The sequence below is a fragment of the Lithobates pipiens genome, unplaced genomic scaffold, assembly GCF_037356315.1.
Source record: "Lithobates pipiens isolate NorthernLeopardFrog02 unplaced genomic scaffold, aLitPip1_a1.2 Scaffold_8, whole genome shotgun sequence".
NCBI lineage: Eukaryota > Metazoa > Chordata > Amphibia > Anura > Ranidae > Lithobates > Lithobates pipiens.
The window spans coordinates 509739045-509759524 of NW_027507903.1; the positions used below are offsets into that span (position 1 = coordinate 509739045).

Sequence of the window (20480 nt, forward strand, 5' to 3'; positions counted from 1 at the left end):
ATGCTAATTTTTTGAGATAGGAATTTTGGGTTTTCATGAGCTGTATGCCAAAATCATCAATATTAAAACAAGAAAAGGCTTGAACTACTTCAGTTGTGTGTAATGAATCTAAAATATATGAAAGTCTAATGTTTATCAGTACATTACAGAAAATAATGAACTTTATCACAATATGCTAATTTTTTGAGAAGGACCTGTATATATTTTTTTATATGCTTGTTTACATTTGGATTATCTATGCAAATTATTTCTATTTAATCACTGGATCGATAATTTTTCACGGACTTTTTTTCACTAATTGTTGCACATTTATTGCGTGCACGCGTATCTTAATTTGGATGATTTACATTGATTCATTTCTTATTATATCCATGTTTCATTTAGTCGTTATTATTTGATTTATATTGAATTTGGGATTATTATTTATTTATAAGTTTTAGCACTTTTAGGTAGCGCCGCATTCTTATTAATCTATATACCTATTTTTTAGTGCAGAGATCACCGTTTTTATGCTGGCTGCTTCCTATGCGCATCAATTTTATATATATTTTTTTTTTATGATATATATTTTTTTATATATTTTTTTATGACATATTAGGTGGAGCGCACTAGTTTACTCTTTACACAACCTATTACAATGGCAATTATTGAGATTAATTTAACATTTTTAATAGACTTCAGCAATTAACATAAACAATGTAATTTTGTTTAGTTTGTTCAGAATTGTGATCTCCGTTTTTATTGTCAGTTTATCCTGAATTGTGTATCTCTAATACATACACAAGCTATGTATCATTTTGTTCTATTTAAAGTAATGTATAAAAGGTAGGGCCCGAAAGTGACTGAAGCCCAGGTGCCCCCACCACCCTAAGTCCTGCTCTGCATAGGTAGAATTGTTGCCTTTCTGCAAATGGGGTTAGGGATGAAACCGGCCTTGAGTACTATAAAGGGCCAGGTCTCGGCCTTATCGGTATTGTTTCAACATCCGCTTGCTTCGCATTCTTTGGTCCAAAGCTTAATCCACCAGTTAGAGCACCCCTGAACCCCTGGGACTTGAATTTAGTTCTCTCGGCATTATAGAAACAGCCTTTTGAGCCAATACGACATCTTCCCTTGGTCCTTTTGACAAGGAAACTATTTTTTTTTCTGGTAAGCACCCTTCTTGCAGAAGATATATCAGAGCTGGCGGCTTTCTTGTAAAGAGACATATTTAAAGAGGAAGTAAACCCTAATGGGTTTACTTCCTCTTTCATTCCCTGCAAAGGTAAAGCATAATGGACTACTATGCATCACATAGTAGTCCATTATGTGTCACTTACCTGACACAGGAGCCAGCAAAGTCACCACTGTCCCCTGTAGTCTGGCGCATCCATCTTCTTGGTGGGTCTCGCTGCTCAGCCGCTGTCATTCGGCGAAGCCTCGATGACATCACTCTCGCTCATGCGCATGGGAGCCGCCACTCGCGGCATATCGCCGTTGACTGGATATTGTTCTACCTTCATTTTTTCCAGAACACTGTTTTATGGAAGAAAAGTCACTACATTCTTTGCCTGTAGTGAGAGCAATCAAAATCTGTTTGAAGGCGACTGCTCAGATTCGGAAACCAGATGTTTTGTTTGTGTTGCATGAAGGTCCTACAAAAGGACAGGCAGCGTCAAAATGCACTATTGCCAAATGGATTTGGCAAGTAATTATTCAAGCTTATGGTTTGGAGAGGAAAGTTCCACCTTTTCAAATGAAAGCGCACTCCACGAGGGTTGTTAGTGCTTCGTCAGCAGTGCATCACCAAGCCTCCATGGCTCAAATGGGCAAGGCCACAACTTGGTCTTCAGTCCATACATTCACCAGATTCTATCAGGTGGATGTAAGAAGGCAGGTCCTCAGGTCTGATTGCACCCTACCTTTTTTTATTTTTGTGTACCCTCCCCATCAGATAGCATTGCTCTGGGAAATCCCATACAGTAATTACTGTGGCTCCGTGTCCAGTTATGTACAATAAAGAAAATAGGATTTTTATAACAGCTTACCTGTAAAATCCTTTTCTTGGAGCACATCACAGGACACAGAGGTCCCTCCCCTCTTTGTTACAGGTGTTCTGCTTTGCTACAAAACTGAGGTATGCCAGGCAAGGGAGGGGTTATATGGGGACTTGATCTTCCTGTCTAGGGTGTGCTAGTGTCCATTACCTGGAAGGTGCGATATAACCCATACAGTAATTATTGTGGCTCTGCGTCCCGTAATGTACTCTAAGAAACAGGATTTTTTTAAAACAGCTTACCTGTAAAAATCCTTTTGTTTTATGTACATTAGGGGACATAGAGCCACCGTACTTACTATGTGGGTTATAGGGCCATGGACACTGGCACACCCTAAGGCGAGAATTGTACTCCCTATATAACCCCTCCCACTACTGGGAGTCCTCATTTTTGTAGCCAAGCAATACCAAGAAGGGGGGGGGGACCTGTTTTCTTTTCTTACATCAGGGGATGCAGAGCCATAGAACTTACTATGTGGGATGTCCCATAGCAATAGCAACTGAAGGGAGGGAGACAACAAAAAAGTAGGGCAAAAAAGGAGGCCAGAGGACTCATACTGCGTGAACCGAAGACCAAGTCACGGCCTTACAGATCTGAGCCATAGAGGCCCAATGATGCACCACCCAAGAGGCACTAATCGCCCTGGATGAGTGTGCTTTAACATGAGAAGGAAGAATTTTCTTCTTTAAGCCAAAGCTTGAACATTTACTTGACAAATCCATTTGGAAAATAGTAGATTTTGACACTGTCTGTCCACAATTTGGACCCTCTGGCAATACAAACAAAACATCCATTTTGCGAACCTGAGCGGTCGCCTTTAAATAGACTCCGATTGCTCTTACTACATCAAGGGAATGTAGTGCCTCCTCTTCCCTAGATAGAGGCTCTGGGGAGAAAGAAGGAAGAATAATATCTTTCGGTAGGAATTCAGGATGCGGACGCAAAACCACCTTATCCATGATCAAATACAGCTCTTTACAAGAGCCACTAGTTCCGATACTCTTCTAGCAGAAGAAATGGTAACCAAAAAGATGATCTCTTTCTTGTTAAAAGAACCAAGGGCATTTACCGTAAAGGGTTTAGAGTTGCCTTGATAGGGGGATTAACTCGTGTTACCCCCTGAATAAAGCTATGCACCAGAGAGTAAGAGGCCACTGAAAAAAAATAAAAAAAATAAATTGACAAGTCCGAGATCTGGCCCTTGATAGAACTCAAGGCCTTCATTTCAGATCCCATTTGCAGGAAATCAGGGATCCTGCCTATGACCTACTTCCTGGGGTGCCAACCCCTGGAGCCACACCAAGAAACATATACCTTCCAGACTCTATAGTAAATGATTCTGGAAGCCGGATTCCTAGCATTAAATCAAAGACACTACTGCAGGAGATCACCCATGATCCTTTACTGGGATTCAACAGTCAAACCTGTGAAATTTTTCGTCCTTAAGGTAGGATGGTATACCGGACCTTGTGCGAGAAGATCTGGCTATAATGGCAGAGTCTGAGGGACTCCCACTGCCATCTTTATGATCTCCGTAAACCAAGATCTTCTGGGCCCCACTAGGGCAACCAGAATCACCTTTCGTTCCTGCGGAGAAGGCGCGGAAGTAGCAGAACTGGAATAAACACATAGATCAGTTTTTTAAAAAAAACTGATCTCATGGGAAGACTAAAGCGTCTGTTCTGCATGCTAGCGGATCCCGCATTCTCGACCCAAAGTTGTCGAATCAACGCGAATAGGTCCATGTCCGGAATACCCCATCTCTGACATATCGCTAGGAAGATGTCGGGGTGAAGAGACCATTCTCACAGACATAATTGGTGGCGGCTCAAGTAGTCCGCCTGCCAATTCTCTATTCCTCGAATGAAAATTGCTGATAGGCAAGGAATGTTGTGTTCTGCCCAAGCTAGAACATGATTCACCTCTTTTTGGGCTGTACGACTTCCCGTGCCCCCCCTGGTGATTGACCCAAGCCACAGCCGTGGCATTGTCGGACTGAATCCTGACAGGACAGTCCCGTAGTCTGACCGTCCAAGATTCTAGGGCCAGACGTACTGCTCGATTCTCCAAAATGTTGATAGGCAAGGTCCTCTCTAACCTTGACCATCTCCCCTGAACAGAATCTTCTTCCAGAGCTGCTCCCCAGCCTAGAAGGCTGGCATCTGTGGTCACCACTTTCCAGGATACAGGTAGAAAAGATTTTCCCCTTTTCTGGATAACAACCACCAATTTAGGCTCTGGCGTACATCGAGTGCCAAGCGTATTGGAAAAATCCATGGCCTGAATCTTTTGTTCCAGACCAACAGGATGGTGTTTTAAAGCAGTCTTGAGTGAAAGCTGCACGTTAGGAACGGCCTCGAAGGAGGCCACCATTTTCCCCCAATAATCTCACGCACAGCCGATTGGAAGTATTTTTATTTGTATTGATACGTTGAATTAGTCCTGCAATGGAACAGATTCTTTTCTGGGGTAAGAATACCTTCTTATGTACGGTATCTATGACCAGCCCTAAGTACTGTAATCTCCTTGATGGTTTTAAGAAGGATTTTTCTAGGTTGAGTATCCTACCCATAGATTCCAGGTAGTTTACAGATGTGATCAGACTCTGGTTTAGAGCTGAGACTGAATGATCTATTAAAAGTAGATCATCTAAATAGGCTAGGACCGTTATGCCTTGAGCCCTTAATCTGGCTAAAGGAGGTACCAGAATTTGAGAACACCCATGGTGTTGTGGCTAGACAGAATGGCAGGGCCACAAACTGAAAATGATGATTTTCTATTTCGAAGCGTAGAAATTTCTGGTGAGCAGGAAACATTGGTATGGGGAGATATGCATTTTTGATATCGATTGAAGCCAAAAAAAGCTCCCCTCCTTGCAGGATGGAACAATGATCTGCTTGACGCCATCGAAAGAAATCGGATATTTAAGTGCCGATTCAGATCTTTGAGATCTAGAATGGGTCTTACCTCTCTGTTTGGTTTTGGAATCGTGAAAAGGTTTGAATAAAAAACCTGTGCCCTGTTCCACTAAGGGAACCTCTGATATCACCAACTGGGATAACAGATGATCCAGAGCTAGAAAGACTTTTTTCTCTGGGTCTTTGGGAACATTTAGAAAACAATGAGACGGAAACTATCGGAATGCTAGTTGTAACCTAGAGAAGCTGCAGAAGCCACCCATCTGTCCTGTCATTGTTCCTGCCAGATCTTTGAGAACTGCAGGAGCCATCCCCCCCACCCAAGCAAGCGGGGGCGCCCCTTCATAAGGAGCTTTAGCATTCTGCTTTGTGGGCTTTCTGCCCCAAGATCTCTTCTGACCCTGGTGCTGCCCTTGGGGTCTTCCCCTTGAACCTGACGGTTGCCGTCAAGACTGCCTCGAGGCTGATGCCCCTGGCACAGGTGAGGCAGCACGCTTAAAAAGAAATGTTTGAACTTCTTTACTGGTAAAAATAAGGGCTTTTCCCATTCGAGATCCTTTGGATGTATTTATCCCGATATTCTCCAAAATAGCCGTTCACCATGAAAGGGGAAACTGGCCAAGAACTTTTTACACGGTGCTTCGGCTGTCCAATTTTTCAGCCATAGAACACTGAGAATGCACTAGTTCAAGCATAAGCCGTGAGGCTTGAATGATAGAATCCTTCATAGCATCTACTGTGAAACATAGTGCGTTTTATATACCAACACTTTGCTGGGCCTGTTGATCAGGCAGAATTTTAAGTATCTCCACAAACTGCTCCTTAATGGACTGGGATATACCAATTTCAGCAAGAACCGGCTGCGCTACTGAACTTGCTAAAGACATATGGTTTTTAGAAAGAAGTTCCAAATTTTTATCTGCTGGCTCCTTTAACATCAGCGCATTATCCACAGGACATGTGAGATTCTTGTTCACTGAGGCAATTGCAGCATCAAATGCTAGAACCCCCCCCTTCCATAGGATAAAGTGTGGAGAATTTCTTAGGTGAATAATATTGTTTATTCGGATGTTCCCATTTAGAATACACAAGCTTTTTTTTAGCCATGAATGAATAGGAAAAGCATCTCCAGATGGGGGAGGTTTTAATGATCCCAAATTAGAGGTGGGTTCCTCAAGAGCCTGCGCTGCAGGCAGCAAAAAAAGGTTGAATGAACCAATTTAGTAAGAGTGCACAAGCAACCTGTCTTGTGAGGCTACTCCTATATTAGGATCCTCGGAAGAGGATAAATAAGTATCTTCCAAATCTTTGGGAAGATCTAACTTATCCTCAGCCTCCCACACCTCGTTAAGAGGGTCCTGAGCACTAGATCTGCTATGTTTTGGTCCCACTATGGAGAGATAACATAGCATCAATCTTTTTTTCCAAATTACAAATGGTAGAAGAAAAACCTCTTGTGTGATATATACAGGGACTGAAGTGTCTAGTGCAGCTGCAACAACAGTTCCCCTGACGGCTCAATCTGACCAGCTGCATCCCTCTCAGAGGAGGATGACATTCTTTTGGAAATGGATTTAGCTTGTTGTGAAACCATTGATCCTTTAGAACCCTTAGTAGTTCCTGGTCCCTTTACCACTCATGGCCTGAAGCACAAAGCAGAGGCACGACCAGCAAAAGAATGCACACTGTTAGGATATAGTCCAGCGCCGAGTGTGGGGGGGGGGGGGGGGGGTGTAAGTCTACCGCCAAGTAATGTCTTTTTTAAGAAGTGCTTTTGGCATACAAGTTCCCTGAGGGGGGAAAAAAACAACATTGGGGGTGCAGGAGGAGAACCAGACCCCCTTCTTACCAGAGGATCTGCTTGTGGCCGGAGGAAAGGAGAAATGAAGGCTTCTGATACAGCGCTGTTTCCAGCATCAGGCAGTGACTGCTCAATACAGCCCCCAGTGGTGACACATAGGCATGACAACATAACTTAAAAAGGAGAAATTCAAGAAAATCTCCACTTACCTTTCCTCGCTGCAGGGTTATCTGAGATAAACCCAATCTTCAGCCTTCACAGTGGGCTCCGAAACCTTCAGGAACAGGGGAACCTAGGGGTTACCCACAATCCTGGACCTGCGACAGCACCCTGCCAGTCAAAACTTTATGGCCTTACTACCAAAAAGTACTGCATCCCAGGGTCCCGCTCTCAAAAAAAATAAAAAATAAATAAGTGTTCGCAAGCAAAACCTTGTTTCTTCGGACACAAGGCCTGGGTACCATTCATTTAGCCCATGAAAGGACATCTGAACAGATCCGGCCAGCTTGGCTAGACCCGGCAAGGATTGCTACCAGTAGAGCTCAGCACAGCACATCTTTACTCGTGACCAACACCTTAGACACTGGCAAAAAAAAAAAAAAAAAACTGAGCACTCCCAGTAGTGGGAGGGGTTATATAGGGAGTACACTTCTTTCCTTAGGGCATGCCACTGTACATCACCTATCAATGGCCCTATAACCAACATAGTAAGTACTATGGCTCCGTGTCCCCTGATGTAAGAAAAGAAATAGGATTTTACAGGTAAGCGGTTCCTCCCCCACACAAATAGAGCTTTCTTTTGGTGGTATTTGATCACCTCTCCGGTTTTTATTTTTTGTGCTATAAACAAAAAAAAAAAATCTGAAAAGCAATATTTTGTACTTTTTGCTACAATAAATATCCAGTTTAGGCCGATATTAGTATTCTGCATTTTTTTTTTTTAGCAAAAATAACACACACACACTCGTATGTCGATTAGTTTGCACAAAAATTATAGTGTCTACAAAATGGGGGGATAGATTTATGGCCTTTTTTTATTTTACTAGTAATGGCTGTGATCTGCGATTTTTAATCTGGATTGCAGTGGACCCTTTTTTTGGGAACAGTGACCAGATCTAATAGCCAAAATTACTGTATAAATGTCGCTGGCAAGGAAGGGGTTAAATTTGTTCCCCATGTGTGTTCTAACTGGGGGGGGGGGGGGGAGAATGTGGCTGACTAGGAGGAGGAGAGAGATTGTCTCTACTTAGTAGGAACACACGATCTATCTTCTTTCCCGACAGAACCGGGATTTGTGTGTTTATACACATACAGATCCTGGTTTTTGCTCTGTCACAAATGATCGTGGGTGCCAGACTGGCATCGTGCCAATGTGAGTCAGCTCCAGGAACACACTGTGGGCACGTGCCTGCTACGTCGTCTTAGAGCAGACGTACAGCTACGACGGCTTGCCCAGGGGAGCCATCCTGCCACAGTATAGCTGCGGCTGGTCAGGAAGGGATTAAATAGGTAAGGGGTGGGGTCACCTGGTGGCACCACCACCTTGTGATGTCACCAACTGGTGCATGTTGGGGCGGTGACCTCACTAGGAGTGGTGTCACCAGATGGCCCCACTCCTTACCCATTTAAGAACTGTCAAAACGGTGAAGCAGGCATTCAGTACTTAGCCTTCATTGCAGGCAGAACGTTTTCTTTTTTCGGGTACGGCAGGCGTCACGATTGACAATGAAATCTACGTTGAGGACATTTTGTTTTTATTAAAATTAATTGTCAAAAACTGGCTCCGGTCTTGATTTTTGACACTTTGTTTGGTGAATGTAAAGTAGGGTTACAATGTACCCCATATTCATTCACGGAGAGGGGGGCCCCACTTAAAAGGGGGCTTCCAGATTCTGATAAACCCCCTGGCCACAGACCCCCACAGCACCCACTCCATTTTGATTGAGTGTGGCTGGTATGGGGGCAACCTGTATAGAAACAAAATATTGTGTATGACTGTGCTCAAAATATCAAGTGTTAAAACTACCTAAAAACAAGAAAGGGAATATATATATATATATATATAGTTAAAATGCTACTACCGGTAAATACAATATATATAATGCAGCTCAGTTCACAATGTGTCCATAATAATTATTCCAGAACATTGTATGCGAGACATAATGCCAACATATTGAAAAACATTGCTTCAACTTCAGGCATATATTTGTAGATTAAGTGCAGGTTCTTCAGCTCTCTGGACATAAAATATACTATGCTCCCTAGGTCCCAGAATTTTACTTTCCCTAACAGATCAAAAAAAATAAAAACACTTTTAGTTTGCATGACATTCCATGAAAGGGGTCCTTTGATTTTTGCTCTAGGCATAACTAAAAATTTACTAGGGCAGCCCATTCTTACAACCGCTTTGCTGCTGGTAATCTGTAATTCTGCAAACACTACTTTCTGAGCCTGGTGAATGTGCAGACCAGGCAGGCATTCTCAACCCTGTCAATTGCAAAAAAATCATACACAAAAAAATAAATAAAAAATCACCAGAGACACAAGAGAAAGATCATTTACACAGATTTTAATTTAGAAAAAATCACATAAAATGCAACCATTTCTTAACAGGATTGCAGAAGAGCAACTAACATTTATCCAGCTCATTGTGAATGTTTTTGCAGCAACCCTTGACAGCCAAACGAGATTAGAGTGGGTAGACAAGTGAATAAGGATTTCTGATTGGTTACTGCTTTGATTGAACAAGACCAATAATTTCAAAAGTAATTTATTTTAGATATATGAATTTGACTTCATTCTCTAATGAACGCTGACCACAAAAAGAAAAAAAAAAAAAAAACACACACACACACACACACACACACACACACACAAACAACTAACCAACCTCTTACTATCTACACAGCACATTGCTGAAATATACAAAAAGATTTAGCAAAATGGCCAGCAGCATATATTAATGCCCCCATTTTATATAGACAATATGCAGATAAGGAAAAAATTAGGGTCCAATGTTAATGCCATCAGAGTCAATCAAGTACAGCAGAGTTTCTAGAGGAAAATGCCATTGTCAAGTAGAAAAACAAAAATGGCTTCAAAGTTATGTTTAGAATGCTGCAGCACGCTCTTCACCCCACAAACATCCTATAAGAAACTGCAGTTTTCATGGCAATGTGTTGTTTTAATCTTCCCATTATGAAAAGAAAGTTTCATATTTACAGGAGTTTTTTCATAATCAGTCACGTGGTACCTCCTACAGACTGTTGTCACCTTTTCTGAGCCAAGCCAAAATGGTTAAAATTAGGAGTTTATGAAGGAACTTGTGACAAAACTGAGGCATGAAACTATAGCTTCATTCCTCAGAGAAATCATCAGTTCCCAACTATCGTCTCTTATGTTGGCTCAACTCCCAAAATGGCAACCTCCACTGTTGTACATGGCTGATCCCTTTTAAAGATTCACGTGTTATACCTTATTAACCATGACACTTTGACAAAGATACTGAGAATTCAGTAATAGGCAAGAGAATCCTCAAACTTGTGGGTTGGTGGAGTAACGTTCCGAGACGCTGAGCGCTGTGGCATACTCGACACCTCCTTCCGTTTTGTGAGCCACAGTGTGAGAGGTCTGCGTTTCATGTTGTTTGGGCTGCAAATCGGTAGCTGGAGTCCTGTCCGGATAACATATAACAAAGAACACATTGAAAAACGCAGTAAAAAAAATTAGCAATGGCTGAATATATGAATTATAATCAAATAGGAGTTTACTTTCAGCAACAAATGTGTGGGCATTAGTAGTTGTGTGGTCTGTATTAGCAGAGGACCCAATAGGGGCTGGCAGCCACCAATTACTTAGGTTTTTGCGGAAGGTTTAATCAAATGTAACCATCCAGAAATGTGTTTATTTGAACTGTAAAATGTTCACCTTAATCCTGTCCCTATCTTATCCTTATACTTTTCATCACACAGCTCACTGAAGTAACTAGGACCAAAGCTGCAAGTCACAACTAGGCGTTTAATGAGGGCTGAGGATCTCTCTAGCCCCTTTAACATTGCCAGATACTTGAGCAGCCAATTGCGACACGCGAGGGAGGAAGAGTCACATTCCTGCCAAATCTGGAAGTGCTGTGTATTTCTCTTCCAGGAGCTGACCAGCATGGTAAGAGAGAGATAGATAGAGATATATATATATATATATATATTTCTGTAGGAGACCATTTTAAACCCATTACCTGGCCATGGGTAAAACACTGGTTTAATTTAAATACCACTGAAAAAAAATTAAGATAGATAACACACCAACAAAACAGATTTTTGGGGGATCTATATGCATGGCAAGTTTATACCCATGTACAAGCCCATTAAAAACTATGAGCTGCATTTAGATCACAAAAAAAAAGCCTTTGGAATACAGAGTAAAATAAATAAAAAATAAATCAAAACTGTTTTTAATTATCATACAAATATACATTTGAAATCAAATCTTTATTATATTTTGGCAACATATCCATGTGTTTAGCTTGTTAGTGGGCATGGAGGATGGATGGATGGAGTGGGCCGTCATTTACCACTGTGTATACGTACACTGTGTGTGACTCTATAGTCACATGGGCTGCTCAGATTTGATAGAAAGAAAATGCTCAGTATAGAAACTTACTGAAAATGGAGCATGTGCAGAGTTGCCACCATAACTGCAAAATCCTTAACTGAATTAAGGACATGAACAGAAGGTGGAGATAGAGAGCAGCAGGATCAACCAGTTTTTTTTTGCAGAATACAGAAAATTTATCTCATAGTGACTGCGCGAGTATGAACAGAATGTAATAAACCATTTATTGATAGTTTCACTAAACCCACATCATAAAACAAAACAGATTATGAAAACACTGTCCATGGCAAAAACTACTTACATAAGATCGGTGATAACAGCTGCTAGGAGACCCGCTAGGACAAAGAAAGTCAGCACACTAAGGATTGAGGTGATGACGATCATACCACCGCTCCTTCCTCCAGGCCACAAATCAATGCTTCCTGGATCTTGACCTATGAATACAGACAGATGTGTGAACCAATAGTTATGATTTTTTCCAAGGAAAAATAGAAAGGGTGCAAAAAAAAAAAAAAAACTTTTTTTTTGCAACTATAGCCAGTCAGTGAAGAAACGTGGGACCCTCTTTGGGAACCACTCACTCCAATCTGTGAATTATAAAATGTGCTTCAGAACTGAGAGGTGGCTTCCTCTAGCAGCCAGGAAGTGCACCGTCCTGCCAAAACTGAAATATTAGATCGGGGGTGGTTTAAGGGATATAAAGCAAGGCTGACTTCTAGAACCTTCTTACCTCGATTTGTAGTAATGGGAGGTGACCAGTCAGTCTCATACGTCATAAGAGTTCCATTGTAGAATGCATACTTAAAGCTAAAACAGAAAAGAATATTAGTTTAGAACTAAAGGCATTTCCAAAAGTAAAACTTAAAACCTCCATATAAAATCTAGGATTTTGTGTGAGGATTAAAAGGGATAGGGTGTTTGTGAATCTCTGGATTCATTCTAAATGTAGTAGTAGTAGCTATCCATTGAGCTCAGTGCCCCTGACAAGAAGTGAGGAGAGGCACTGTGAGCTCATCCTCTCAGTCTGCTGCACACAGAGTGTAGGTACCAGCTTGTATTTAAACTGGCCACTCCACATGTAGCTTCTGACAGGCTGCGCGAGGAGCCCCATATCTCTGGAACCATAGATGATAGGAGCCCCAAATTTTGACCAGTAGTGGGGTAGACCTTCAGCTGCCTACCCCCTAAATGTGACCCCTGGTCACCAAGCCAGGACCTTCGAAGTTGATAGTTTTTTTTTAAACGGGCCTTTAAGGTAAGGGGCCTGGAGCTGCAGCTCCAATAGCCCCTATGTTAATCTGGCCCTGGGGCAAACGTACAAAATCAGCAGAGAATCAAATACTCTCTCTCCCCCCCCCCAAACAAAAACTCTTTCCTACACCAACATATGCATCCACAGGGAAAGCTGTATGTGGCCTCAGCTAAATACAGTATACAGCACTGTGTTCTGGGTGTAAGACAAGACCTTCCTGCCTTACACTAGAATAACCTCCCATCAAAATAAATTTCAGGCTGAGCAGCGCCCACATATTTCTAGGTAACTTTGTATTCTTTTCAAGGATACTGAGATCATTGACGTCATTAGTCCCCCTCTCCCGCCAATCAGAGGAAGCTTTGTATTCATTGATAGCACACAAATATAACCGTTAATAGCTGAGCGCTGCTTTTTCCGAGTGTGGACACGTGGTCTAGTCTCAAATCCGGAACACAAGGCTGTATACTGTATGCATCTGAGGCTACATACAGATTATACAGTGCAGCCAGCAGCCACAACCATTAGTATAGGAAATAGTTTGTTTGCGCCTGCTTGGGCAAGTAGGATTCCAAAACAAAAAAAAAAAAAAAAAAAAAACTATACTTCTCTTTTAATGCTGCCAGGGTTCACCCTTAAGGAGATTAACTCTCAATTTGTCCTGGTTTACTTGCCAAGAAAACAAACTACTTTTAAAGCCCCATGCACACAAAATGTTTAGAGGCAGGAAAAGCTGCAAAACATCCTATCGTAGACTTTTATCAACATTTAGAAGCAGGGAAAAAAATAATCATCTGCCAGTGCGTCCAGGAGCAGCAGGGTTTGGGCAGGAAAAAAAAAAAAAAAAAAAAAAAAAAGCTTGTAAAACGAGTGTTAATGTTAGGTGCATTTAACACGTGAGCTTGTTTCAGCGGCCAGATTTAATTCTGTCATAAACAAACACACGCATCAAATGTGCATGAGACCTTAGTGTTGTCACCTGACCAAAAAGGCGAAGGTAGATCTTCCTTTACTGGTTTCCAGAGAATTTTCTAAGAGGGGGGGGGAACACCCCCCCCCCCCCCCCCCCACACACACACACACACACACACTTCCTGTTGCCTCAATCTCTATCCAAAAGGTTTTCTTTAGTTTGATACATACTCTTGTGGTGGAGATTTTGAAATATAATCTTTATAGCAAGGAGCTCCAAGGGAGCCATTGTGAGGACTTTCTAAATTATATATATTTTCTCTGTGTGTGTGTCACATGTATACTAGAATAGGGGGCTATTTACTGTTCTTGGCATCTCAAACACACCAACATGTTGGTCTGCTGTCTGCATAGTAACTAAGTTACCCTATTCGTAGAGATGGCCATTTCAGATATAGTGCCTCTTCCTGATCACAAGTCTTTGAAATGCTAATTTATGTTATATCAAAGAGGGCTGACGGTTGTAAATCAAGAGATAATTAATTAAACAGGTACTTAGGTTTTCAGATACAGAGGCACCAGCGATGGTCTTACGGGTGTGGGAAGCATGCTTCTTTAACTGGGCCTGACAGTACAACCAATCAGAATTTGAGGCGACTCAACCAACAAACATTAGGCTGCAGGGGTAGCCAATCAGGATTCAATGCCACTTCTGAACCAATGAGGTGACCCTGAGTTCTGATTGGTAGGAGTGAGGTAGTCTAACAACATAAAACCAATATCTATAGAGATGCTAGATCTCCTAAGCTCTCATGGACTGGACACGCAATTCTCTCTCTCTCTCTCTCTCTCTCAGAATATTAATCTCTTGAAAGGATGTGTATGACCATTATAGCAATATTTGGTAACATCATTGTTTTTAAGGTTGTATCATCCACATTATATGAGATGATCGCTAACATTTCTTTTCTGTAAAATAGAAAGTTTAAATAAATTAGATTGTTACCCTTTTCGCACAGGTATCATTCGTTCTTAATTTCATGGTTTGATTCATATAAACGTTTTTTAATCAATTATTTTATGTATAGCAAGTATATAAGTGAGGTAGGCAAATTAGCCATAACACTCTTTACATTAAAAGTCATGTATGACTCTGGAGCAGCAACAATACCCAACTAAACAAAAAGAGAGCTTGAGTAGGCTACTCCTACCACCCTTTTCTCCCAGGATTTTTCACAAAGGCTTAAGGTGGATGAAGTAATACCTGTATGCTGTGTTACTTTGAAGAGCCTTATTGCAAGGGTCTTTATTAAAACAATCGGTGTCATTCCCCACCCGAACAACATAGTTATTCAGGGTATCCTGCACCTGGGAGAGGTCATAGATCTGAGATGACGTTGGAGGATTGGTGCAATTGGGATTGTTAAAAATGGCAGCCACGTACGGTCCTAAGGCTCCAGCGTTTGTTGAGGAATACCTGCTGTTGGCCGATAGTACGAGGTTTGTGGCATCTGAAAAACAATAAAAGTAAATGTAAACCCAATCACTAAAATCTCATACTAACTTTAAATCCATTATTGTGATTTCAAAAGCGGATTTTAATATGGCACCTTTCATTAAAATAATACTCAGAGATCCTGCAATTATTTGTTCAGGGATTTCCTGGTCAAGTTAAATGTTGTCGCCATCAGAAAACCCACTTTGAAAAATTGCTTTTGACCATATAGTGAATCATGTGTGGCCATTTTTTACATCAACGCCAATTACTTTTTTTGGGTTCCATTGAACAGATTAAAATAAATAATTAGTAATGATGAAAAAAATAAAAATCTTTGTTTTGGTTGCAACAAGTCGAGCATAATTAAGCGTTTTTGTTTTAACATTATACAAAAAAATATAATGAATGATCATGGTAATGAAAACCATTAATACATTTTGATCACAATTTTAGATCAAAAACTAAAAACAAACATTGCAACACAAACAAAAATAAAGGACTTATGCCTTCCTAGAAGAAAGGAGGCTGTTCTAGCCACAAAGAATGAGCCAGCTGTATATTAATGGCCATAGTTTTGGAAACTGATATCCAACAAGTTTATGTAGGGGAGATTGTCAGGTGTCCACACACTCTTCACTATACAGATCCGAGAGATGCACACTCTGCCATAACCAATTAACTAATTCTGTGGCAACAATAAGGTAAGGCCTAGTGCACATTAGTAGATTTTCCCCTATTTAAACTGGCAGGGCTGAACAGAAAGAAAGGGAAAAAAAAAAAAAAAAAAAAAAAAACCCCCACACCAAAACCAACAACAGACACAGCTTGGAGGAGCCGCTGTGCTAACCATGTGATGGTAGGACAGTGACCCCCCCCCCCCCCCCCCCTCTGTGCTATTGCGTTCTGAAAGGCAAGCATTTCTGTAAAAAAGGTAAGGTCACAGTGTAAGTATATAGAGTGCTTCAAGTGTATGTTTGAACTAGGGACTCTTTTTTTTTACCCCCCCCCCCCCCTTACCAGCTGGAAGATACAGTACATTCTTTTCATGAAAATGTGCAGAGATTCCCATGTTACTCAATGTGACCCACCATATTTCCCAATTCTATTTAACTATAGAATGTATGCAGTAAGATGGTTAATATTTAATGAAAATGTGTTTACCGTATATACTCGAGTATAAGCCGAGATTTTCAGCCTCTTTTTTGAGGCTGAAAGTGCCCCCTCGGCTTATACTCGAGTCACCGCTGTCTGACTGCTCGATCAGCGTATCGAGCAGACAGACGGCGGACATTAAAATTCAAAAGCCGCGCCTCCTTCTCCGCCTCCGCCTGTGATAGGCGGAACACTGAATTTCCCAGCAGTCAGTGTTCCGCCTATCACGGACATCCGTTCATTCTCATACTACGGACGAGTATGAGAGGATGTCCGTGATAGGCGGAACACAGGCTGCTGGGAAATTGAGTGTTCCGCCTATCACAGGCGGAGGACGGAGGCGCGGCTTTTGAATTGTAGACTGGCCGCCGAGAAGAGCGGCGATCCTGGAGCGGCGATCCATCGGCACGACACGGGACGGAGGAGGCACGGGACAGAGGAGGCACGGGACAGAGGAGGCACGGGACAGAGGAGGCACGGGACAGAGGAGGCACGGGACAGAGGAGGCACGGGACAGAGGAGGCACGGGACAGAGGAGGCACGGGACAGAGGAGGCACGGGACAGAGGAGGCACGGGACAGAGGAGGCACGGGACAGAGGAGGCACGGGACAGAGGAGGCACGGGACAGAGGAGGCACGGGACAGAGGAGGCACGGGACAGAGGAGGCACGGGACAGAGGAGGCACGGGACAGAGGAGGCACGGGACAGAGGAGGCACGGGACAGAGGAGGCACGGGACAGAGGAGGCACGGGACAGAGGAGGCACGGGACAGAGGAGGCACGGGACAGAGGAGGCACGGGACAGAGGAGGCACGGGACAGAGGAGGCACGGGACAGAGGAGGCACGGGACAGAGGAGGCACGGGACAGAGGAGGCACGGGACAGAGGAGGCACGGGACAGAGGAGGCACGGGACAGAGGAGGCACGGGACAGAGGAGGCACGGGACAGAGGAGGCACGGGACAGAGGAGGCACGGGACAGAGGAGGCACGGGACGACGGCGGCTCGGGACACAGGTAGGCTGGACACACACACAAGGCTGCACGGACACACACACACACACACACAGGGATGGATGGATGGATACACACACACACACACACACACACACACAGGGATGGATGGATGGATGAATACACACACACACACACACACACACACAGGGATGGATGGACGGACACACACACAGGGATGGATGGATGGACACACACACAGGGATGGATGGACGGACACACACACAGGGATGGACGGACACACAGGGATGGACAGCCATGTCTCACCCTCGGCTTATACACGAGTCAATACGTTTTCCAGTTTTTTGGGGGTAAATTGGGGGCCTCGGCTTATATTCGGGTCGGCCTATACTCGAGTATATACGGTAATTGAAATGAACTCCAAATTAAACTGCTTCTCACTTTTGGATATAGTGAAGGAGTTAGAACCTCTGTAGGGCTAGTAGTAAGAGTAGTCATACTTGCAAATTCTTCATTTTTAATGAGCTGGCTTCTTCAATTTTCATTATAGCCAAAAAAGCTGTTTGGATAAGTATTGAAACATCCAGTTGAATGTGACTGCTACTGATTATACCATGGCTGGATAAAGGAGACCCTTCACAGACAACTAGGGCTTTATTGCCATCTGTTTTTCTATTAAAGTGTTTAAACAAAAAGAAAAAGCTTAAACGCTTGCCAACCAGCGGCTATCATACTGCGGCAGGATCCCACAAACAGTCATGGCTGTACATTGGCCCCTTTAAGTGGGATAGCAGGCACACCTGCGGCACTGCAGGGGAATCAATGCTTATGACTAGTGGCAATCGCAGGCACAAGAGGCAGAACAGGGATGTCAATTTTGCTTGGGTACAACGTTGCACAACCGCGCAATTGCCAGTTAAAGCAACGCAGTGCCATTTCGCAAAAAATGGCCTGGTCATTGAGCAGCCAAATCTTCCGGGGCTGAAGTGTTTAAACTGCCAGCTGCTCTACTAGAGTCTGGCATAGCACACTGTAAGTCCTATCTAAAAATGAGCAGTGTAAATAGCCATTTAGAGCTGTCTTCAGGCCGGTCACGTGAGTCGTGCCCGCTTTTCAGCTCCGATACACGGCTACTGCAGAAGCCCTGTATTGGAGCTGTAAAGCAGCCGCAAGTCACATGCCCGGCCTGAAGACAGCTTCTTTTTAGAAAGAATTTATACAGTGTGCCATGTCAGCCTCCAATAGGCATTTGAAGCCCACAAGCAATCACTTCCTCCTTCCCTCAATTTGGAGGAACCAGCATTCCTTGCTGGTTCCTGCGCATGCTCAGTGGCATACTCAAATCGGACCTCCACACTGACTCCTGGGATTAAATTACACGAGATCCCAGGAGACAGTGCGCGTATCACCGGATATGATGCGGATACCCGCATAACCACCCACCGCCGCAGGGACAGAAAAATAACTTGTACAAGCAGAACAGGTAGGATAAAATATTATAAATATATAAATATAAATAATATTAAACATCCATTGTGAACTCTGTTCTGCATGTAGAAAGCATTGAGCCAAACATAGCGAAATGTGTGCAGAACCCCTTTAAGGAAAAATAGGATTTTTTGTACTCACCGTAAAATCCTTTTCTCTGTAATTAGGAGAAACTAGGCAAAATTGTTACACAATACACAGAACTTTAATCCCGCCCCAGGGGGGGCGGACCCCGTGCTATTCACCCTTCCCACTGCTCCTAGCAGCTTCAGTACGTCAACAAGCAGGATAACGTCAAAAAAAAAAAAAAAAACTGAGTTAGACTTACCGGTGACGGCATTTCTAAAAACCTTTCAGGACAACCCCAGAGAGAGTGTAGCTCCACCTTCTTCTCAGGAAACACATGCCCACTTTAAAAACACCTCCTCTTCCCCCATGGCTTCAGTTATTGTGGCCTTCCGACACTGGAAAATAAAGCACAACACCATGGTAGAACTTAATACATTTACTAAGAATAACCTAGGGAGGGAAGTAACAGTTGTCCTGAAAGGCTCTTAGAAATACCGTCACCGGTAAGTCTAACTCGGTTTTTCTCAAATCACCTTTCAGGACAACCCCGGAGAGGATAACCGAGAAACTTACCCTAGGGTGGGACTACTGCCTGCAGTACCTTCCTGCCGAAGGCCTGATCTGCCGTAGACAGATCTAACCGGTAGTGCCGGAGAAATGTTGAATAACTGGACCAAGTGGCAGCCTTGCAGATTTGTTCAGGCGTTGCACCGGCCCTTTCAGCCCAGGAAACTGCCGTGGATCTAGTAGAGTGTGCAGCAATACCTGAGGGAGGAATTGCTCCTTTTGCTTTATAAGCTTCTGCTATAGCTAGCTTAAGCCATCGACCCAGCATACTCTAAGGCCGCGTACACACGGGCGGACTGTTCGCCCAACCTTGTCCGCTGAACAGTGTTTGGGCGGACAGTCCGCTCGTGTGTGGGCTTTCAGCGGACAGTTTCAGCGGACAGTTGGACGGACAAAGTCTTTCGGAAATTCCGAAAAACTGTCCGCTGAAACTGTGTTTGAGCGAACAGTCCGCCCGTGTGTGGGCTTGTCCGCTGTACTTTCGAAATGAGCGGACTGTTCCCGCTCGGAAAGTCCGCCCATTTCGAGCGCGTGTACAGGTAGGCGGGGCCCGCGAAGGAGACGTCGCGGGCTCCGCCGCCTGGAATGGGCTTAAAGGGGAACCCCAACGCCGAAAAAAAAATCGGCGTGGGGGTTCCCCCCAAGTCCACACCAGACCCTTGTCCGAGCACGCTACCCGGCCGGTCAGGAAAGGGGGGGCGAGCGAGCGCGCCCCCCCTCCTGAGCCGTACCAGGCCGCGTGCCCTCAACATGGGGGGCGCCTTGGGGAAGGGGGGGCCGCGCGGCCCCCCCACCCCAAAGCACCTTGTCCCCATGTTGATGAGGACAAGGGCCTCTTCCCGACAACCCTGGCCGTTGGTTGTCGGGGTCTGCGGGCGGGGGGCTTATCGGAATCCGGGAGCCCCCTTTAAGAAGGGGGCCCCGGATACCGGCCTCCCACCCTATGTGAATGAGTATGGGGTACAATGTACCCCTACCCATTCACCTGTGAACTAAAGTACAATAAAAAACACAACACAGAGAAAAAATATTTTATTGCACAGCTCCGGGGGTCTTCGGGGGTCTTCTCGCCGGACTCCTCCGCTATGTGTGTGTAGCTCTTTTGCTAGCGGAGGAGTCCGGCTTTCTTCCTCCCCGCCGCCGGCCTCTTCTCCCGACTTCGGGGGTCTTGTCCCCCTCTTCGGTTCTTCTGCCGGGCCACCG

The 20480-nt window shown here is 43.8% G+C and overlaps 1 protein-coding gene across 1 annotated transcript in view; it reads right to left on the minus strand.

Moving 5' to 3' along the window:
- Positions 1 to 9309: 9309 nt before the first annotated feature.
- Positions 9310 to 20480, minus strand: part of UPK3A (uroplakin 3A) — a 40877-nt gene continuing 29706 nt past the window's right edge. The window contains exons 3-6 of the mRNA XM_077469359.1: positions 14795 to 15041; positions 12097 to 12173; positions 11668 to 11800; positions 9310 to 10428 (exon numbers count right to left, since the gene is read on the minus strand). Of these exons, the coding sequence (XP_077325485.1) occupies positions 10290 to 10428; positions 11668 to 11800; positions 12097 to 12173; positions 14795 to 15041 (596 nt within the window). The 3' untranslated portion in view covers positions 9310 to 10289. The remainder of the gene's footprint in view (positions 10429 to 11667; positions 11801 to 12096; positions 12174 to 14794; positions 15042 to 20480) is intronic.